Source organism: Puntigrus tetrazona, chromosome 10 (assembly GCF_018831695.1).
Source record: "Puntigrus tetrazona isolate hp1 chromosome 10, ASM1883169v1, whole genome shotgun sequence".
In the NCBI taxonomy this organism is placed as follows: Eukaryota; Metazoa; Chordata; class Actinopteri; order Cypriniformes; family Cyprinidae; genus Puntigrus; species Puntigrus tetrazona.
In genome coordinates this window covers 7,292,578-7,311,839 of record NC_056708.1, presented here as the reverse complement: position 1 = coordinate 7,311,839, position 19,262 = coordinate 7,292,578, and the positions used below count along the sequence as shown (strand labels likewise).

Here is a 19,262-nt window from a genome sequence, read left to right as displayed (position 1 = left end):
AGCGTTATCGTTTGCATCAAGAATTTTTACAGAAATCTGTGTAGTTCCAGACCTCGCCGGATCACCTCCATCAATACCTGTTAAAATTAGATGGTGTACAGACTGTTTTTCTCTGTCGACAGCTTTCTCTAAAACTATTTCTGGGACCTTTGTTCCGTCCTTACCGGTTTTAATGTTCATAGCGAAATGTTCATTTTTATTCAGCGCGTATGTGCGCAAGGAGTTCGTTCCAGCGTCAGGATCTTGAGCGGGCTCTAAACGAAACCTCGCTCCTGTTAACGTTGATTCTGGAACCTCGATTGTGTTTATGTCAGACAAGAATACTGGAGAGTTGTCGTTAATGTCTTGTATGTCCACCTCGACACGATAAAACTGGAGTGGATCCTCGATTATGACTTGCACTGGTAACACACAACTCGCGCTTTGTCCGCACAGGGTTTCTCTGTCTATTACTTCATTCACAAGCAGCTCGCCGTTCCGCAAATTCAGGCTGAAATATTGCTTACCAGACTCAGATGCTATCCGTAATTTACGGTTAGATATCTCAGATAAATCCAAACCGAGATCTTTTGCTACGTTTCCAACAATAGATCCCTCCTTCAGCTCCTCAGGTATTGTATAACGAAGCTGCGCTTCTGTATCTCTCCACAAAACAGCGAAACACAAGAGCCACAGCGCCCGCCAGAGCAAAATCCTCCTTTGTATTTGAGTCCTCATTTCCAAACACGACAAATAATCGTTGATTCCAGTATCCTGACATTCATCGTACGACTAGAAGCCTTTAGAAAAAACAGTGCGATGTTTTAAAATGCATAGAATCCCAGATGAATTTCAGTTGTTAAATACATCGCAGCGAGTGCAGTGCATTTTGTCTCAGGTCTGTGCGTAATGGTTCTCAGCATTATGTCGGGGGAAGGAGTGGATCTCTTTGTGCAGAGCGGTCTCGTTATTGGACGAGTGCTCTCCAGTCACAACATGAATCAGTCTTAAAGAGGCAGAGCAGAGCCAAGCTCAACATCCATGCACTATATATGCAGTTATTTCACTTTACGTTGAAAAAAAAGTGTGTATATATATATATATATATATATATATATATATATATATATATATATATATATATATATATATATATATATATATATATTAACAAATATGCACCATTATAAATTACATAAAATAATTTTTTTTCCCATGACAGGTTAGACTAATTAATCTGTTTAGACCGCAAAAAATTGTACATATGTGGAAAATCGCGTCAAAGTACAAACTAAGACAACCGTATCTTTTCATTAAAGTATCAAGAATCAGCGCAGAGATGGACATGAAAGTGAAACCAACTACACTGATGAAAGCATTGCATTTTTATCAAAGCTATAAACACTGCAAAGATCTAACCCTTTTAATGCAAATGTAGTGCTACTTTTGCTGATTATTGTAAGGTTCCCCCTTTTCCTGAAGAACAGTATCCCGAGGCCCTGGTCGAAGGTTAATGCGTGATCGGTCTTCTCTTTGCGTTATGTTAAAAATCACTGATATTCATTAATCTTTTACATTTCCAATTGTAGTACTGACCTCCACTGGCTGAGATCACTGGCGTCTCTCTGCCCTCTATCACGGACATCTACACCTCACGCTGCATCCGCAAAGCCCACAATATAGTACAAGACCCCACACATCCCTCACACACATTATTCACCCTCCTTCCATCTGGAAAGAGGTACCAGAGAAGTCAGGCCCTCACAACCAGACTGCTGAACAGTTTCTTCCCACAAGCCATCAGACTCCTCAATAACCACACCTGAATGGCCTTCCTGTCCCATAAGCATTCTTGCACGTCATATTTATTGTTGTGCACCTCATATTTATTGTTGTTTGTATTTCGTGTTCTTGCACTACTTATGTTTTTGCCTTGCACTGATTTTGTCTTTGCACTGTTTGCACTAGTTTGCACACTGGGTTTGCACTCTACTCCCCTGCTGTTTGCACTAGTCCACACACTTTGCACTTTATGTGGCTAAGACACTGTCTTAGCTCAATATGTGAAGTTCTTTTGTATTGTGTTGTAAGTGTGACTCCATGTAGCACCAGGTCCTGGAGAAACGTTGTCTCATTTCACTATGTACTGCGCAGCTATATGTAGTTGAAATGACAATAAAAGCCATTTGACTTGACTTGACATGACTTGACCTTATACATAATTTTATCTGACTCCAATCTTTCGTGATTTGAGTTATATTTATTTAAATGTAACTGCTGATCCCTCTAGTTGTGATTAAATTTGGATCATTAACTATAATATTTCCTAGTTTCGACTTATCTTTCGTTAGGAGTCTGGGTCGCTTAGAGACCTTGTTTGGCCAGAACAGACTCACGACACATCTGGGCTAGTCCAGGTCTTAGTCAGACACTACCCCGTACAAAAAAAGAGTAATTTTTTTATGCGTTCCCTAAGTAATAGCATGCTAAGCCAGTTTGGTGGCCAGAAGATCTCAAAAACGTGCCCCCGGCTCCATCCATCGATCGTTGATCTGACTCAACCTAGCACGCCAACAATGCGGAAAACCTCAGAAGTCACTAACCTACTAGAAAAGTTATTTCATACAATATTATAAATTAGACAAGATTAACGTTTATTTAGCCAGGCAAGAATAGTTTACAAATTGGTATAATTCATAGACATTTGCACAACGGATCAGCAGTACAAAAATAACACAAAACCAAATAAAACAAACATAAAAGGTCATTATACCCGGTCTTTAAAAAGTACATAGTATGGTGTATGGGACACACACACTACGGGCCGATCTGGCTACAGAATCGCGCCTTGTTGTGTTTTCTCACTTTCCTTATATACCTAGACCAGACAAAGAGATCACAAATTTAATTGTAAAAATCTTTTGGTGTTTAGGTTCCCGTGCTCCAGGGTCAAAACCTGGCTGGAACACTTTCAGAGGCCCAAAAGGAGGACACACCCCCTTTTTAACAGAACAAAGTTCTACCAAGTTCTTAATCTTTCCCATAATATAAATGATTACTGTGAAATTGAGACCTTTCAAATGAGACCAAACATGAAAGTGAAGAACAATAGGTTCACAAGACACATGACATATAATGCCTTATTCCTAATGAACTTTAAGCCAAGTCTTTTGGGCAGAAGGAGGGGAAGCAGGAAGAGCAGAGGTGAGGAGGGTGTCATAAAAGCAACAGAGAGGGAGGGTTGTTTAATCTCTTTTTGAAGTCCTTTTGTTCCTTTGGATATCCCTTTTCAGATTAGTCTTATTGCATTTACAGGTTTTGATTCAGCTCCTTACAATATGAACGTTGCAATTCATGCCATCTACGTATTCCAGGCAGTGCCAAATGTAACATTTCAAATATTACACAAAATAGTAATTTCTAAGTATATAAAAATACTGTACAAAATCTCACGCGCTCACCTGTTGGCTCTCGAACGTCCACGCGCTGTCTGGTAACGACGCGTCAAGCACGTTTAGCGTGTCTGTAAAGTTTGTGGTGCTGCTGGGTTTAATGAGGGTGAGATCACTGAATTCTGACATTGGAGAGAGATAGGAGCCAAAGGACTGACTCTGAGACATCATGTCTCCTCCCAGAACCTCCACATACTTAATGGGCCCGTCAGTGTTGAGCTGGATCTGCAGGTTTCTGTTGGGGTTCTTGTATTCACAATCGCTTCGTCTGACGCAGCAGCTTGAACTTCCGATGCTGCTTCTAACGCATTTCACAATCAACGTGAACAATGTCAAAATGGATAAAAGTGACACTGTTCCCAACGAAATGATCAAATATAAAGTTATTTTGCCGTTTTTCTTGTTGTTGTTTTCTGTCGTTTTCATGCTATAATCCGAGATAGGCTCATGAACCCCTTCCTCTATCTGTATATCCACTGTGACTGTGGTGGACTGAATCGGTTCTCCGTTATCCTTTATTTCTATCAGCAGTCTCTGAGAGGAGTCGTCGTGCTCTGAAACAGCGCGTTTAGTCCTCACCTCTCCCGTATGTAAATTAACACTGAACAGAGACGCGTCCGTGGCCTCCGCGAGCCTGTAGAACAACCAGGCGTTATGACCCGAGTCCGCGTCCACTGCTGTTACCTTAGTAACGAGATGTCCTGCTTTAGCAGAACGGGGCATCCTCTGATGAGAGACAGACCCCATGGATGTGGACGGGTAAATGACAGCAGGTGCGTTATCGTTCCGGTCCGAAATAAACACGTGAACTGTGGCGTTGCTGCTCAGAGACGGAGAGCCATGATCTTTAGCAATCACGATGATGTGAAACACCTTCATTTTTTCGTAGTCGAATGAGTGCATGCTAAATATACTACCGTTTTCAGAGTTTATATAAACATATGAAGAGACGGGAACGCCTTGATTATTAGTATCGAGAACTGAATAGACAATTTTGGCATTTTCTCCCGTGTCTCGATCTGATGCTGTTACTGATGATAAAATGGATCCGGGAGCAGTGTTTTCTTTAATATAAACCGAGTACACACGTTCAGAGAAAACAGGAGGGTTATCATTGACATCTAATATATTAACTGTAATTAATTTGCTAGATATCAGTGGAGGTGATCCAGAGTCTGATGCTTTGAGCTCAATGTCATATCTAGGAAACTGTTCTCGGTCTAATTGTGAGTCTGTCACCAGCGCGTAATGATTTGAAAACGTTGGCTTTAATTTAAAAGGAGTGCCTGGTGACATGCTAAGCGTTACGTTCCCGTTTACTCCTGAATCGATATCTTTAACATTTATTAACGCTACCATAGTCCCAGCGGCCGCGTCTTCTGGCACAGGTTTGGGTGAGGAGGTGATGCTGATCTCAGGTGCATTATCATTCACATCTAAAACAGTCACCTGAACTCTGCAATGTCCCTCCATTGCAAGCGAGCCTTTGTCTCTTGCGCGTATATCAAATTTATATGAAGTGCTGGTTTCATAATCGAGAGGCTTGGAAACGACTAACTCGCCTGTCACGGGATTAATAGCAAACAAATTTTGAATTATTTCTGGTGTATGTGCCGCAAATGAATACTCAACCTCGCTGTTTACACCATCATCTAAGTCAATAGCTTTTACAGGAAGTATCATTGTACCCGGGACTGTGCTCTCCATCACTTTAACCTCATATAACTCGTGTTCAAACACCGGAGCGTTATCATTTGCATCAAGAATTTTTACAGAAATCTGTGTAGTTCCAGACCTCGCCGGATCACCTCCATCAATACCTGTCAAAATTAGATGGTGTACAGACTGTTTTTCTCTGTCGACAGCTTTCTCTAAAACTATTTCTGGGACTTTTGTTCCGTCCTTATCGGTTTTAATGTTCATAGCGAAATGTTCATTTTTATTCAGCGCGTATGTGCGCAAGGAGTTCGTTCCAGCGTCAGGATCTTGAGCGGGCTCTAAACGAAACCTCGCTCCTGTTAATGTTAATTCTGGCACCTCAATTGTGTTTATTTCAGACAAGAATATTGGAGAGTTGTCGTTAATGTCTTGTATGTCCACCTCGACACGATAAAACTGGAGTGGATCCTCGATTATGACTTGCACTGGTAACACACAACTCGCGCTTTGTCCGCACAGGGTTTCTCTGTCTATTACTTCATTCACAAGCAGCTCGCCGTTCCGCAAATTCAGGCTGAAATATTGCTTACCAGACTCCGATGCTATCCGTAATTTACGGTTAGATATCTCAGATAAATCCAAACCGAGGTCTTTTGCTACGTTTCCAACAATAGATCCCTCCTTCAGCTCCTCAGGTATTGTATAACGAAGCTGCGCTTCTGTATCTCTCCACAAAACAGCGAAACACAAGAGCCACAGCGCCCGCCAGAGCAAAATCCTCCTTTGTATTTGAGTCCTCATTTCCAAACACGACAAATAATCGTTGATTCCAGTATCCTGACATTCATCGTACGACTAGAAGCCTTTATAAAAAATAGTGCGATGTTTTAAAATGCATAGAATCCCAGATGAATTTCAGTTGTTAAATACATCGCAGCGAGTGCAGTGCATTTTGTCTCAGGTCTGTGCGTAATGGTTCTCAGCATTATGTCGGGGGAGGGAGTGGATCTCTTTGTGCAGAGCGGTCTCGTTATTGGACGAGTGCTCTCCAGTCACAACATGAATCAGTCTTAAAGAGGCAGAGCAGAGCCAAGCTCAACATCCATGCACTATATATGCAGTTATTTCCCTTTACGTTGAAAAAAAAAAAAAAAAAAAAAAAAAAAAAAAAAAAAAAAATATATATATTTTTTCGTTTACTCCAAAATCTCTAAAAACATTAATAAGCTCAAAAACCTTAGATTAACAAATACGCAACATTATAAATTACACAAAATAAAAATTAAAAATTTTCTATGACAGCTTAGCTTAATTAATCTGTTTAGACCGCAGAAAACCTCACAAACGTGGAAAAACGCGTCAAAGTACAAAACGAAGACAACCGTATCTTTTCATTAAAGTATCAAGAATCAGCGCAGAGTTCGGCATGAAAGTGAAACCAACTACACTGATCAAAGCATTGCATTTTTATCAAAGCTATAAACACTGCAAAGCTCTAACCCTTTTAATGCAAACGTATTGCTATTTTAGCTGAATAAGAACGTTGCAATTCATGCCATCTACGTATTCCAGGCAGTGGCAAATGTAATATTTCAAATATTATTATACAAAATAGTAATTTATAAGTAAATAAAAATACTGTACAAAATCTCACGCGCTCACCTGTTGGCTCTCGAACGTCCACGCGCTGTCTGGTAACGACGCGTCAAGCACGTTTAGCGTGTCTGTAAAGTTTGTGGTGCTGCTGGGTTTAATGAGGGTGAGATCACTGAATTCTGACATTGGAGAGAGATAGGAGCCAAAGGACTGACTCTGAGACATCATGTCTCCTCCCAGAACCTCCACATACTTAATGGGCCCGTCAGTGTTGAGCTGGATCTGCAGGTTTCTGTTGGGGTTCTTGTATTCAGAGTTTGTTCTCCTGATACAGCAGCTTCTGCTGCCTCGCGCACATTTCACCAGTAAGATGAAAAACGTCAACAGACACAACAAGGACACGGAAGCCAAAGAGATGATCAGATATAAAGTAATTTTGCCAGTTTTCTTGTTGGGCTCGATAGTTTTCTCTCTATAGTCTGAGATGGGTTCATGAAAGCCGTCCTCTATCAGTATATCCACTGTGACTGTGGTGGACTGAATCGGTTCTCCGTTATCCTTTATTTCTATCAGCAGTCTCTGAGAGGAGTCGTCGTGCTCTGAAACAGCGCGTTTAGTCCTCACCTCTCCCGTATGTAAATTAACACTGAACAGAGACGCGTCCGTGGCCTCCGCGAGCCTGTAGAACAACCAGGCGTTATGACCCGAGTCCGCGTCCACTGCTGTTACCTTAGTAACGAGATGTCCTGCTTTAGCAGAACGGGGCATCCTCTGATGAGAGACAGACCCCATGGATGTGGACGGGTAAATGACAGCAGGTGCGTTATCGTTCCGGTCCGAAATAAACACGTGAACAGTTACGTTGCTGCTCAGAGACGGAGAGCCATGATCTTTAGCCTGAACGAGGATCTGAAATACTTTGATTTTCTCGAAGTCAAATGACTGCATAGTAAATATACTTCCGTTTTCAGAGTTTATATAAATATACGAAGATACGGGAACGTCTTGAACTTTAGTGTCCAAAATGGAGTAGGAGATTTTGGCGTTTTCGCCTAAGTCTGGGTCATGGGCAGAGACTGAGCACAATATTGAGTCGTGAGCGCTGTTTTCTTTAGCGTAAACATTGTAGGACTTATCAGCGAACGCTGGAGGATTGTCATTAACGTCTGAAATTCCGATTATGACAGTTTTACCACTAGATAACGGCGGTGAACCAGCATCAACTGCTTTCAGTTCAATCTTATATTCAGAATACGTTTCTCTGTCTAAAAGACCGTTGGTAACTAGCGCGTAATGATTGGAAATTGTCGGGTTTAATCTAAACGGTGTTCCAGGGGCCAACGTAAGTTTAACTTTACCGTTATCTCCTAAATCTGCATCTTTTGTACTAATTAAAGACACGACAGTGCCATTTGAGGAGCTCTCGGGAATCGGACTCGAGAGGGAAGTGATAATTATTTCAGGTGCGTTGTCGTTTACATCGTTAACCTTTATCTTTACACTGCAGTGGCCCTCCATTTGAGGATTTCCTTTGTCCTTTGCAACTATATCAAATTTATGCAGGCTCGCTTTTTCATGATCCAGCTGTCCTTTAACTGTGATGGCACCAGTTTGTTCGTTAATATTAAACAATGCTGTATCCGGCGTTTGGTCTGCAAAGAAATATTCAATCTCTCCATTTAACCCTTCGTCCAAATCTATAGCCTTCACTCTCAGAATTTCTTTATGAATCGATTCGCTTTCATCAACGGCAGCCTCATAAAAAGGTTTTTCGAATTCAGGACCGTTATCATTATTATCCAACACCATAACCGTTATCTCGCATGTGCCCGTGCGCACCGGATTCCCTCCGTCAGCTGCCGTTAATATTAGCTTATGAACAGCCTGTTTTTCTCTGTCGAGAGGTTGCTTTAGCACTAATTCTGGAATTTTGACCCCATCCTGAGTTTTAACGTTTAAAGCAAAATTGTCATTAACGCTCAGACTGTATGATTTTAAAGAATTGGACTGTACATCCGAATCAATAGCGCTCTCTAAGAGAAATTTAGCTCCTGAATTAACGGATTCAGGGATGTTCAGTACACGCTCATTAGATTTAAAATTGGGCGCGTTGTCGTTTATATCTTGCACTTCGATCTCAACCCGATGCATCTGCAGAGGATTCTCTAAAACGGCTTGAAGAGGCAAAACACAGGGGACATTGTATCCACATAAACCCTCTCTATCAATTCTCTCATTCACAATAAGATCACCCTTTTCCACATCTACGGCGAAATACTGCTTACCAGTCTCAGACGCTATTTGTAGTTTACGATCTATAATCTTAGATACATCCAAACCGAGGTCTTTAGCAATATTTCCGACCACAGATCCTTCTCTTAGCTCTTCTGGAAGCGTGTATCGAATCTGCGCCTCTATTGTACTCCAACGAAGAATAAAGACACAGCACCACCAAATTCTCTTCAACACGAATAGAGATTCCATCATCTCCGGCTCCACTTATGGAATTATCCAAGTTTTCGCAAGATTTCAAAATATTCACAACTACATAATCCCAGAAAGTGTATTGGTTGCATATTCCTATTCGGTGCAATAAGTCCTTTTGATAAAAACGAGTATTTCAAGCGTTCTCTGTGCTCAGAGCTCCGAAAGATGCCCCGGCAGTGGGAGGGAGTGGATCTCTTTGTCTAAGTCTGTACCTCATTGGTCGACTGTGCATTTCTCTTCAACCAATACAGTTCTTAAAATATCTTAAAGGGATAGTACGAGAAAAAAAAAACAAGTGATTCAGAGTTACTCAGAGCAGCTACACGTCTAATAAACAAGTAATAATAATAAACAATTATATATATATATATATATATATATATATATATATATATATATATATATATATATATATATATATATATATATATATATAAATTATCGTTATTATTATTATTATTATTATTATTATTATTATTATTATTATTCATACATACACTGTTATTTATAATGGTGATGATGATGATGATCATCATCATCTTTTTCTATCCTCCACTGTGTGTGGGTGCGTGCGCGTGCGTGCGTGTGTGACTGTTGTGCGCGCGCTTCTATTATCTAAAACATAACTGTTTAAAAAAGAATATGAACGTGTGCCTTCGTGTGGCGATAGAGAGAAGCGCAGCAGCTCCGACGTATGAGCAGGTGCATACATCGCTGTGTTTGGAGGAGATTGATTAATGATTCTACATTTAGGTGAGATTAACTGCCTTTTTTTTTAGAAATATTAACGTTTATTATAATTATCGCCTTTAAAAATGAAATAATTACATTGACATTCGCATTACGCTCTTCATCCGTACAAGACTGCATGATCCTCTCGCAACAAAGGACTCAACCATTAGCGGGGGGAGACCGAAAGCGCAGCAGCGTTTCAGCACCACGCGGCTGGACAGCGCCACACAGGCGGCCTGTTTCTGCAGCTGCACTTCTATACTCAGACAAAGCAAACACTATCACCATGATTTCCATGAATGGAAAGCTGTTTGTCTTTTCATCGTAAAAAAATACTTACATGTCAGCATGAGGTCCACTGAATTTTGGTTGGGATCATGGATATTTGAATAAATGTCCAGAATAAAGCTGTTTACTTACCTGTCTTTTTTTCTGTTGTAACAGCATCAGTTAAGTTGCGAAAAAAAACGTTCCCCTGCTATTGTGTTTTTGCAATGTGTGCCAGACTTTGGACTTTGTGCTATGAGTGATGTTTATGTGTTGCATTTAGTATCAACATGGCAATACACATCTGACTAACATATTAGGCAAACATATTTGGGTACAACAGGACTAAATGCCCTCTTTCAATGAATATGACGTCATATTAATGTCATATTATTACACTTTACTTAATTTGAACTGACAGTGTAATTCAAAATACACTGAATATTAAGGCAGCTACACAGGTCTTTAATGTATCATTGTAGGTAAAGGTAAAGGCCCCAGGGCAGACTGCGTTAATAATGGGGCATTAGTGATAAATCACAATTACATTTTGTCATATACAAAAATTAAAAAAATAAAAAAGCAATACAATTTAATTTTAAATTACACTGAACACCTAAAAATTGTAACACATCATGTTCATGTATCAAGATAATCAGCAGTAGGTGTAGTGACAAACTAGTGTTGTTGTTTATCATTTAGAGAGAAATATCAATCATGCATTGAGCCCAGTTGTACCCTACATATTTAAAAAAATACGTACACACACATAAACACACACACACACACACACACAAATATGTTCCAAGCATTCCATTTATTCCATTAACGCATTTTCAACAGAAAAGAGACTTTTGTCTTACCTTTGTTCGTGGAAAACCAGGTGAAATGCAGCAGATGGAATAGAAGAGAAAAAAAGAGAGACAAAAAAATGACAATTACTTGTGTGTTTGTGTGTGTATGTGTGTATTTTATCATCTAATTTTGCTCATGCTCAGAAAAGCATGATCAGTATGCATCACAACAAATGCCAAAATCAAACCTTTTACGGAGTGGTAATTGTGCAATATGTACAACTTCAAAAAAGAAGCCATATCCATAATGATGATATTTACAATTACACTTCTATTGAACACAAGAGGGAGCATGGGAGAGCCAGAAGGGTGGTGTGGGGGGGGCAAGAAACATGGACAAGCCCTCACCCCCAAGGAAGAAATGGAGTGGTCCGGCTCAGTCGGTTGTCACGGAAACGCATGTTGTCAAGGGAGCATATGTGTGTTAGAGGAAAAAGAGAGCATATGGATATGCATATCTGTAAGTGATGTGGGTTGTGTTCAAGCTGTCCGAATAAACAGTAGCAAGCACGCAGAGGAAAATAAAATAAACTGTTCTTTTTAAGCTCAGCATATAAACCGTTATATTACACAAGGACCTGCGAATATGTGTGCACTAAAATCAAACATACATCATGTCATTTTTACTTATTTATCGGTATCACCGCTTGCAGCTCGTACGTAGGCACATACAGACACAGGCGGCTTTGAGGAGGCAAAAGCAGGACAAAGAATCTCACTGCAGAGAGAAAAGGGCTCTCCTCCCCCCTCTGCCTGAAAGTCACACAAACACCAGCACTGATCTCATGTGCTGCCTGTGCTTTCCTCACACTGATCCCGCACTCCTAATCTGACTGCGCTGATCACTAAATAGTCCTGCTAATTGTTTCTAATGTGAGGACACCATTTTACTGCATTCACTCGTGCATTTTGTTATTTCAACAAACGGCCCCATTATGAGGTTTAAAACCTGTATGATTAAATGTAAACAAAAGAATGCCTTTTAATTTAAGGTTGCGTTTTAATATTTTGGCATATAGTAAATGACACCACAGTGTTTTTGTTTTTTTTTTAATATAAATGTAATATTTATGAGAACCCGGCAGTGGGCCTTAGAGACAGGATTAGTGCTTCAGCTGTGACACACATTTGATATTGAATGGTGTTTCGGATGTCTGGCTGCACGCTCGCTGCAGAGAAGCCACTCCCAGCTTCTGCAACCCACACCTTCAGCAGCTGTAATATTAGTAAAATCACCCTATGATGCTCATCACGAATCTTTCAGAGGATTTAAGGGGGATGATGAAGAATACTGGATGCAAGAAATACACGGTTAAGCAGAAATCTTTAGATGAATAGCACATTCAGCCCTTTACTTTTCATAGAAGATAAGTAACTGTTTAGGGTTGGAAAGCTTTATTATCTTCTTTCTTTTTATTTTCTCAAACTTCCATATAAAGACAGTTTGTGACAGCACGTGATGAGTATGTTTCAGTATAACTGACAAGAGCTCACTGTGCAGAACGTCTATTCAGCATTGAGAGACTGCAATGACAGAGACTGAAAGGAAATCAATGCACATTCTCGCTTCATACACTTCATTCAACTTCACAATCAAGCGATGAGGGTTGTCTAAAAAAGCCCACCCAGACAGCGTTTGTAATATCATCATAAATCTGAAAAAAACCAAAAAAACAGTTAACAGAAATGTATGCCTGATCTGATAAAAAACTACGGACATGATGTGTAACTTTGATTGTGTTTCAGATGATGTAGCACATGTTCGAAACTGCTAAACATGTAAAAGAAAAATAATACATGAATAAAATAAATCACATTTTTATCAGTCAATGCCTTTTAGAAAACACCTCAGCGTTTAAACTTGCACAGATCACGACGCAATAACAGCAATGGCAGAGGAATATGTGCAGTATTAAAGAACCCTGATACTGATCTATAACTGCAGCTCTATAAAAATCACTTTAACTGAGAAAAGAATGAAAAGTGGCAATCAACAAAGCTAATCCAGTGTGTGTGTTAAAAAAAATATTTTAAATATGTTTTGAGAACTGTATTGCTGTATATATTTAAATGCATGTTATATCATCAGTTCACGAAGGCCTGAGAAAAATAAAATGTGTCAACACAGAGTAGCAGAGTGTGTGTGGGTGTTTGTGGGTGGAACAGAATTCACTGTGCACCATCGTGACGTGTTTGAGAACCGAACTAGCAGTCTAGTTTCACAAAACAAACCAATGTATATCAACCAACACATACCAACATATACATTTACTTTGTTACTTTTTAAAGTAAATGACTTGCTGTTTATGATTCCAAAAAAAAGGAGTATGCACCTGAAGCTTTAAACTCTTATGAGAATGTCACCTAATAACACTGAGGACACGATGTCAAGGTCTGAAACACACCCATAGAAGTACACCACTCTCTAGTCTTCAATACATATTGAATCCAGTGGAAGCATGACAAGATGATTTTATGACTTCAAACGGGATCTCACCTCTAAAGTCAGGTCATCGACCTCCTGCTCCTTCTTTTCTCTCTGAACTGTTCCCATGCGACTCTGGCTCACCAGTGTGTTCTGACTGTAAGGCCTGACAAACTTCATGTCACTCATCCTTGAATCAGTAGTCCCGCACATTTCATAATTATACACGTGCTGTAATGTGCCGTCTGCGTAGACTGGAGGGTAATACGGGATTACAGGTAGATTTGCACCAGATTTATAAAATATCTTATTCTGCCTCCATCTGTAGATTTTGACTGAAATTATGGAAATAATTGATACTATGAAGAGCAGGGAGACCACTGCGAGAGCCAAGATTAAATAAAACGTCAAATTGTCATTATACTGTTTTTCGTGAGCAAAGTCTGTGAACTCTGACAGCACTTCAGGAAAGCTGTCAGCTACAGCCACGTTAATGGAGACCACAGCTGAGCGAGAGGGCTGTCCGTTATCCTCCACAACAACAGTCAGTTTTTGTTTGACGGCATCTTTATCAGTCACTTGTCGCACAGTTCTTATTTCTCCATTCTGTAAACCCACTTCAAACAGCGCTCTGTCTGGAGCTTTCTGTAGTTTATAGGAGAGCCAGGCATTCTGTCCAGAGTCCACATCAACAGCCACCACTTTAGTGACCAGATATCCAACATCTGCAGCACGAGGCACAATCTCAGCCACCACAGAAGAACCAGTCTGTACTGGATACAGAACCTGAGGAGCGTTGTCGTTCTGATCTTGGATTATAATATTTACAGTCACGTTGTTGGATAAAGGGGGTGAGCCCCCGTCTTGAGCTTTGACTTGCATTTTGAATGATTTCAGCTGTTCATAATCAAATGATTTTTCTGCATAGATCACTCCACTTTCTGAATTTATGGAGATGTAAGATGCCAGAGGTGCTCCGTTCAGATCTCCATTAATAAGAAAGTATGAAATCTTTGCATTTTGCCCCCAGTCCATGTCGATTGCTTTAACAGTCAGAATAGTTGTAGACTGAGGGTTATTTTCAGTGATGAAGGCATTATATGAGTCCTGCTCAAACTGAGGTGCGTGGTCATTCACATCAGATATCTTTAGGGTTAAAATTTCTTTACTTGAAAGAGGTGGGTTTCCTCCATCTACAGCAGTTATAGTGATGTTATACTCTGCTGTTTGTTCTCTGTCTAGTTCTGAGTCTGTCACCAGATTGTAATAATTAGTTAACGAGGATACGATTTTAAATGGAGAGTTTAAATCAATTGAACATGTAATCTTACTGTTGTCACCTGAATCTAGATCCTGAACATTTATCATTGCTATAACAGTTCCAGGTGCTGCATCTTCAGACACCGAACTGGAAAAAGACATTATTGTAATTTTTGGCATGTTATCATTTATGTCAATAACGTCAATAATTGTTTCACTAGAATCAGTCAAACCTCCGTGATCTGTAGCTTTGACTTTGATTTTAAACTGTTTATGTTTTTCATAATCTATGTCTCCTATGACTTTAACCTCCCCAGTATCCGCATCAATAGAGAACAAAGCTTTCACGGTAGATGTCGCGTGCTCAAAATAATACTGAACGCCGTGACTAGACTCGTCTGCATCGCTCGCACTGACTGTAGTCACGATTGTGCTTTTAGGAGCATTTTCAACAACGGAGGTTTTATAAGACGATTGGCTAAACACAGGCGCATTGTCGTTGACATCTAGAACAATAATATTTATGTGCACGGTTGCAGATCTTTGTGGTTTTCCGCCATCGAAAGCCGTCAGAATCAAATTATGATGATGATTCATTTCTCTGTCGAGAGGAGAATGAAGAACCATCTCGACGTTTTTACTACCGTCATCACCACTCTGAACATTTAGCTTAAAATGATCGGTGGGTTGAAGAGTATATTTTTGGAGAGAGTTCACTCCAACATCTGGGTCTATTGCGCTCTCTAATGGAAATCTTGCACCTAAAACAGCTAATTCGCTAATTTTTTGCTCGATTTTAGATTTGGGAAAGACTGGGCTGTTATCATTGATGTCCTGAATATCAACAGTAACTCGATAAAGCTCCATCGGATTCTCTAGAATAACATCAAAACTCACACTACAGGCAGATATCTCTCCGCATAGCTCTTCTCTGTCTATTTTGTTTTTAACAACCAGATGTCCATTCTCCTTGTCCAGTCCGATGTACTCCCTGCTGTCTGCGGTGAAAACACGCGCTTTTCCTGAAACCAGTCTCTTCGGCTCAAGCCCGAGGTCCGAGGCAATATTTCCAACAAACGAACCCACTTGCATTTCCTCAGGTATAGAATAACGGATCTGTCCAGTCACGCGAGGGGGAAATAAAGCCAACGCGCACGCTGTGTAGAAGAATAGAGACCCATAATGCCAGCCTTTTCCTCCCGACTCCATTTTTGATCATCAAAGACGGAACAGAAGCATTCAAAGCTAAACGTGCGATGAATTATATTTCCAACAAATTGCGTCTTCGTGTGGATTAAAGAAAATAGCGACGAAGGTGATCGTGATTTGGATAACTGTTTCGTAGGTTACAAGTATAGCTAGCGGTTTATAATGTATGAATTTATGCCATGGGTTTTGTTCAGGGGAGGGATAAAAACACACTTGCTTAATATGATGAACAGCGGCACTTAGAGTTCAAATACAGTACTACGGAATGGCCACTTCATGAAAATAATAATAAAAATATATTTATGTTTGTGTGGAGATATATATACACAATATATATATATATATATATATATATATATATATATATATATATATATATATATATATATATATATAGTTTACAAAAGTGTTAAACATCCCATATGTTAGGTTATGCATTGTAGAAACATGTTACAGCTATAAAAGATGAAAGTGTGAGAAGGCAAAGAGGATTGTGACACATGCTTTATAAATCTGAAGAATCATTTTTACCAGTTCAAACAGCACATGCACACTGCCTGGTATTTAGATGAATGAAAATATATCTACATAATATTTTCTTATTTTCTTTTCTGGCAGTGTTAAGCTGTATTGGAAAAAGCTGTGAAAATGACATATGTCTGAGTTAAAGTCTGAAACACATGTCAAAGTCTTAACACCACTGAGCTCTTATTAAATGAAATCTGATGGTGAGATGATATTAAAACATCAGTCAAGGTCTCACCTCTAAAGTCAGGTCATCGACCTCCTGCTCCTTCTTTTCTCTCTGAACTGTTCCCATGCGACTCTGGCTCACCAGTGTGTTCTGACTGTAAGGCCTGACAAACTTCATGTCACTCATCCTTGAATCAGTAGTCCCGCACATTTCATAATTATACACGTGCTGTAATGTGCCGCTCATGAGACTGGAGGGTAATACGGGATTACAGGTAGATTTGCACTAGATTTATAAAATATCTTATTCTGCCTCCATCTGTAGATTTTAACTGAAATTATGGAAATAATAGAGACTATGAAGAGCAGGGAGACCACTGCGAGAGCCAAGATTAAATAAAACGTCAAATTGTCGTTATACTGTTTTTCGTGAGTAAAGTCTGTGAACTCTGACAGCACTTCAGGAAAGCTGTCAGCTACAGCCACGTTAATGGAGACCACAGCTGAGCGAGAGGGCTGTCCGTTATCCTCCACAACAACAGTCAGTTTTTGTTTGACGGCATCTTTATCAGTCACTTGTCGCACAGTTCTTATTTCTCCATTCTGTAAACCCACTTCAAACAGCGCTCTGTCTGGAGCTTTCTGTAGTTTATAGGAGAGCCAGGCATTCTGTCCAGAGTCCACATCAACAGCCACCACTTTAGTGACCAGATATCCAACATCTGCAGCACGAGGCACAATCTCAGCCACCACAGAAGAACCAGTCTGTACTGGATACAGAACCTGAGGAGCGTTGTCGTTCTGATCTTGGATTATAATATTTACAGTCACGTTGTTGGATAAAGGGGGTGAGCCCCCGTCTTGAGCTTTGACTTGCATTTTGAATGATTTCAGCTGTTCATAATCAAATGATTTTTCTGCATAGATCACTCCACTTTCTGAATTTATGGAGATGTAAGATGCCAGAGGTGCTCCGTTCAGATCTCCATTAATAAGAAAATATGAAATCTTTGCATTTTGCCCCCAGTCCATGTCGATTGCTTTAACAGTCAGAATAGTTGTAGACTGAGGGTTATTTTCAGCGATGAAGGCATTATATGAGTCCTGCTCAAACTGAGGTGCGTGGTCATTCACATCAGATATCTTTAGGGTTAAAATTTCTTTACTTGAAAGAGGTGGGTTTCCTCCATCTACAGCAGTTATAGTGATGTTATACTCTGCTGTTTGTTCTCTGTCTAGTTCTGAGTCTGTCACCAGATTGTAATAATTAGTTAATGAGGATACGATTTTAAATGGAGAGTTTAAATCAATTGAACATGTAATCTTACTGTTGTCACCTGAATCTAGATCCTGAACATTTATCATTGCTATAACAGTTCCAGGTGCTGCATCTTCAGATACTGAACTGGAAAAAGACATTATTGTAATTTTTGGTGCGTTGTCATTTACGTCAATTACATCAATAATAATCTCAGTCAAGTCAGTCAGACCTCCGTGATCTTTAGCTTTGGCTTTGACTGTAAACTGTTTATGTTTTTCATAATCTATATCTCCTATGACTTTAACCTCCCCAGTATCCGCATCAATAGAGAACAAAGCTTTCACGGTAGATGTCGCGTGCTCAAAATAATACTGAACGCCGTGACTAGACTCGTCTGCATCGCTCGCACTGACTGTAGTCACGATTGTGCTTTTAGGAGCATTTTCAACAACGGAGGTTTTATAAGACGATTGGCTAAACACAGGCGCATTATCATTGACATCTAGAACAATAATATTAATCTGCACAGTTGCAGATCTTTGTGGTTTTCCACCATCGAAAGCCGTCAGAATCAAATTATGACGCTGCTTTTTTTCTCTGTCGAGAGGAGAATGAAGAACCATCTCGACGTTTTTGTTACCCCAGCACCACTCTGAACATTTAGCTTAAAATGATCGGTGGGTTGAAGAGTATATTTCTGTAGCGAGTTCACTCCAACATCTGGGTCTATTGCGCTCTCTAATGGAAATCTCGCACCTAAAACAGCTAATTCGCTAATTTCTTGCTCGATTTTAGATTTGGGAAAGACTGGGCTGTTATCATTGATGTCCTGAATATCAACAGTAACTCGATAAAGCTCCATCGGATTCTCTAGAATAACATCAAAACTCACACTACAGGCAGAAATCTCTCCGCATAGCTCTTCTCTGTCTATTTTGTTTTTAACAACCAGATGTCCATTCTCCTTGTCCAGTCCGATGTACTCCCTGCTGTCTGCGGTGAAAACACGCGCTTTTCCTGAAACCAGTCTCTTCGGCTCAAGCCCGAGGTCCGAGGCAATATTTCCAACAAACGAACCCACTTGCATTTCCTCAGGTATAGAATAACGGATCTGTCCAGTCACGCGAGGGGGAAATAAAGCCAACGCGCACGCTGTATAGAAGAATAGAGACCCATAATGCCAGCCTTTTCCTCCCGACTCCATTTTTGATCATCAAAGACGGAACAGAAGCATTCAAAAATCGCAACAAATGCGAATAAATATGTTTCCAACAAATTGCGTCTTCGTTCGCGTTAAAGAATCTGGAGATAAATCTGATGGCTGTCTGTTATGTAGCACCCCTATCTGAATTATGCCATTGCTTTAGGTTTTGTTAAAGGGAGGGCTA

General features: G+C 40.0%; 3 protein-coding genes across 40 annotated transcripts in view; all 3 read right to left on the bottom strand.

Moving 5' to 3' along the window:
* Positions 1 to 19,262, bottom strand: part of LOC122353118 (protocadherin beta-16-like) — a 142,659-nt gene that overhangs the window by 28,356 nt on the left and 95,041 nt on the right. The window contains exon 1 of one of the 38 annotated variants that reach the window (XM_043251007.1): positions 13,524 to 16,087. The exons of 35 other annotated variants lie outside the window; for them this stretch is intronic. In XM_043251007.1, coding sequence (XP_043106942.1) covers positions 13,524 to 15,920 — 2,397 coding nt within the window. In that variant the 5' untranslated portion in view covers positions 15,921 to 16,087. Of the gene's footprint in view, positions 1 to 342; positions 901 to 13,523; positions 16,088 to 19,262 lie in introns of those variants that run through there. 2 more of the 38 variants (XM_043251029.1, XM_043250990.1) reach the window with 2 other exon arrangements.
* On the bottom strand, positions 3,183 to 6,130 carry LOC122353122 (protocadherin gamma-C5-like). The gene has a single exon (XM_043251038.1). It carries the CDS (start codon positions 5,889 to 5,891, stop codon positions 3,429 to 3,431), a length of 2,463 nt encoding a protein of 820 aa, XP_043106973.1. The 5' UTR covers positions 5,892 to 6,130; the 3' UTR covers positions 3,183 to 3,428.
* On the bottom strand, positions 16,640 to 19,228 carry LOC122353125 (protocadherin gamma-A6-like). The gene is given in 3 exon segments (XM_043251040.1): positions 16,640 to 16,862; positions 16,865 to 18,517; positions 18,520 to 19,228. Coding segments are annotated over 3 exon segments (2,403 nt in total). The 5' UTR covers positions 19,079 to 19,228; the 3' UTR covers positions 16,640 to 16,671.

What these genes read in the sequence shown, in the direction of transcription:
- LOC122353122 (XM_043251038.1), bottom strand. Translation starts at nt 5,891, where the DNA reads ATGAGGACTCAAATACAAAGGAGGATTTTGCTCTGGCGGGCGCTGTGG.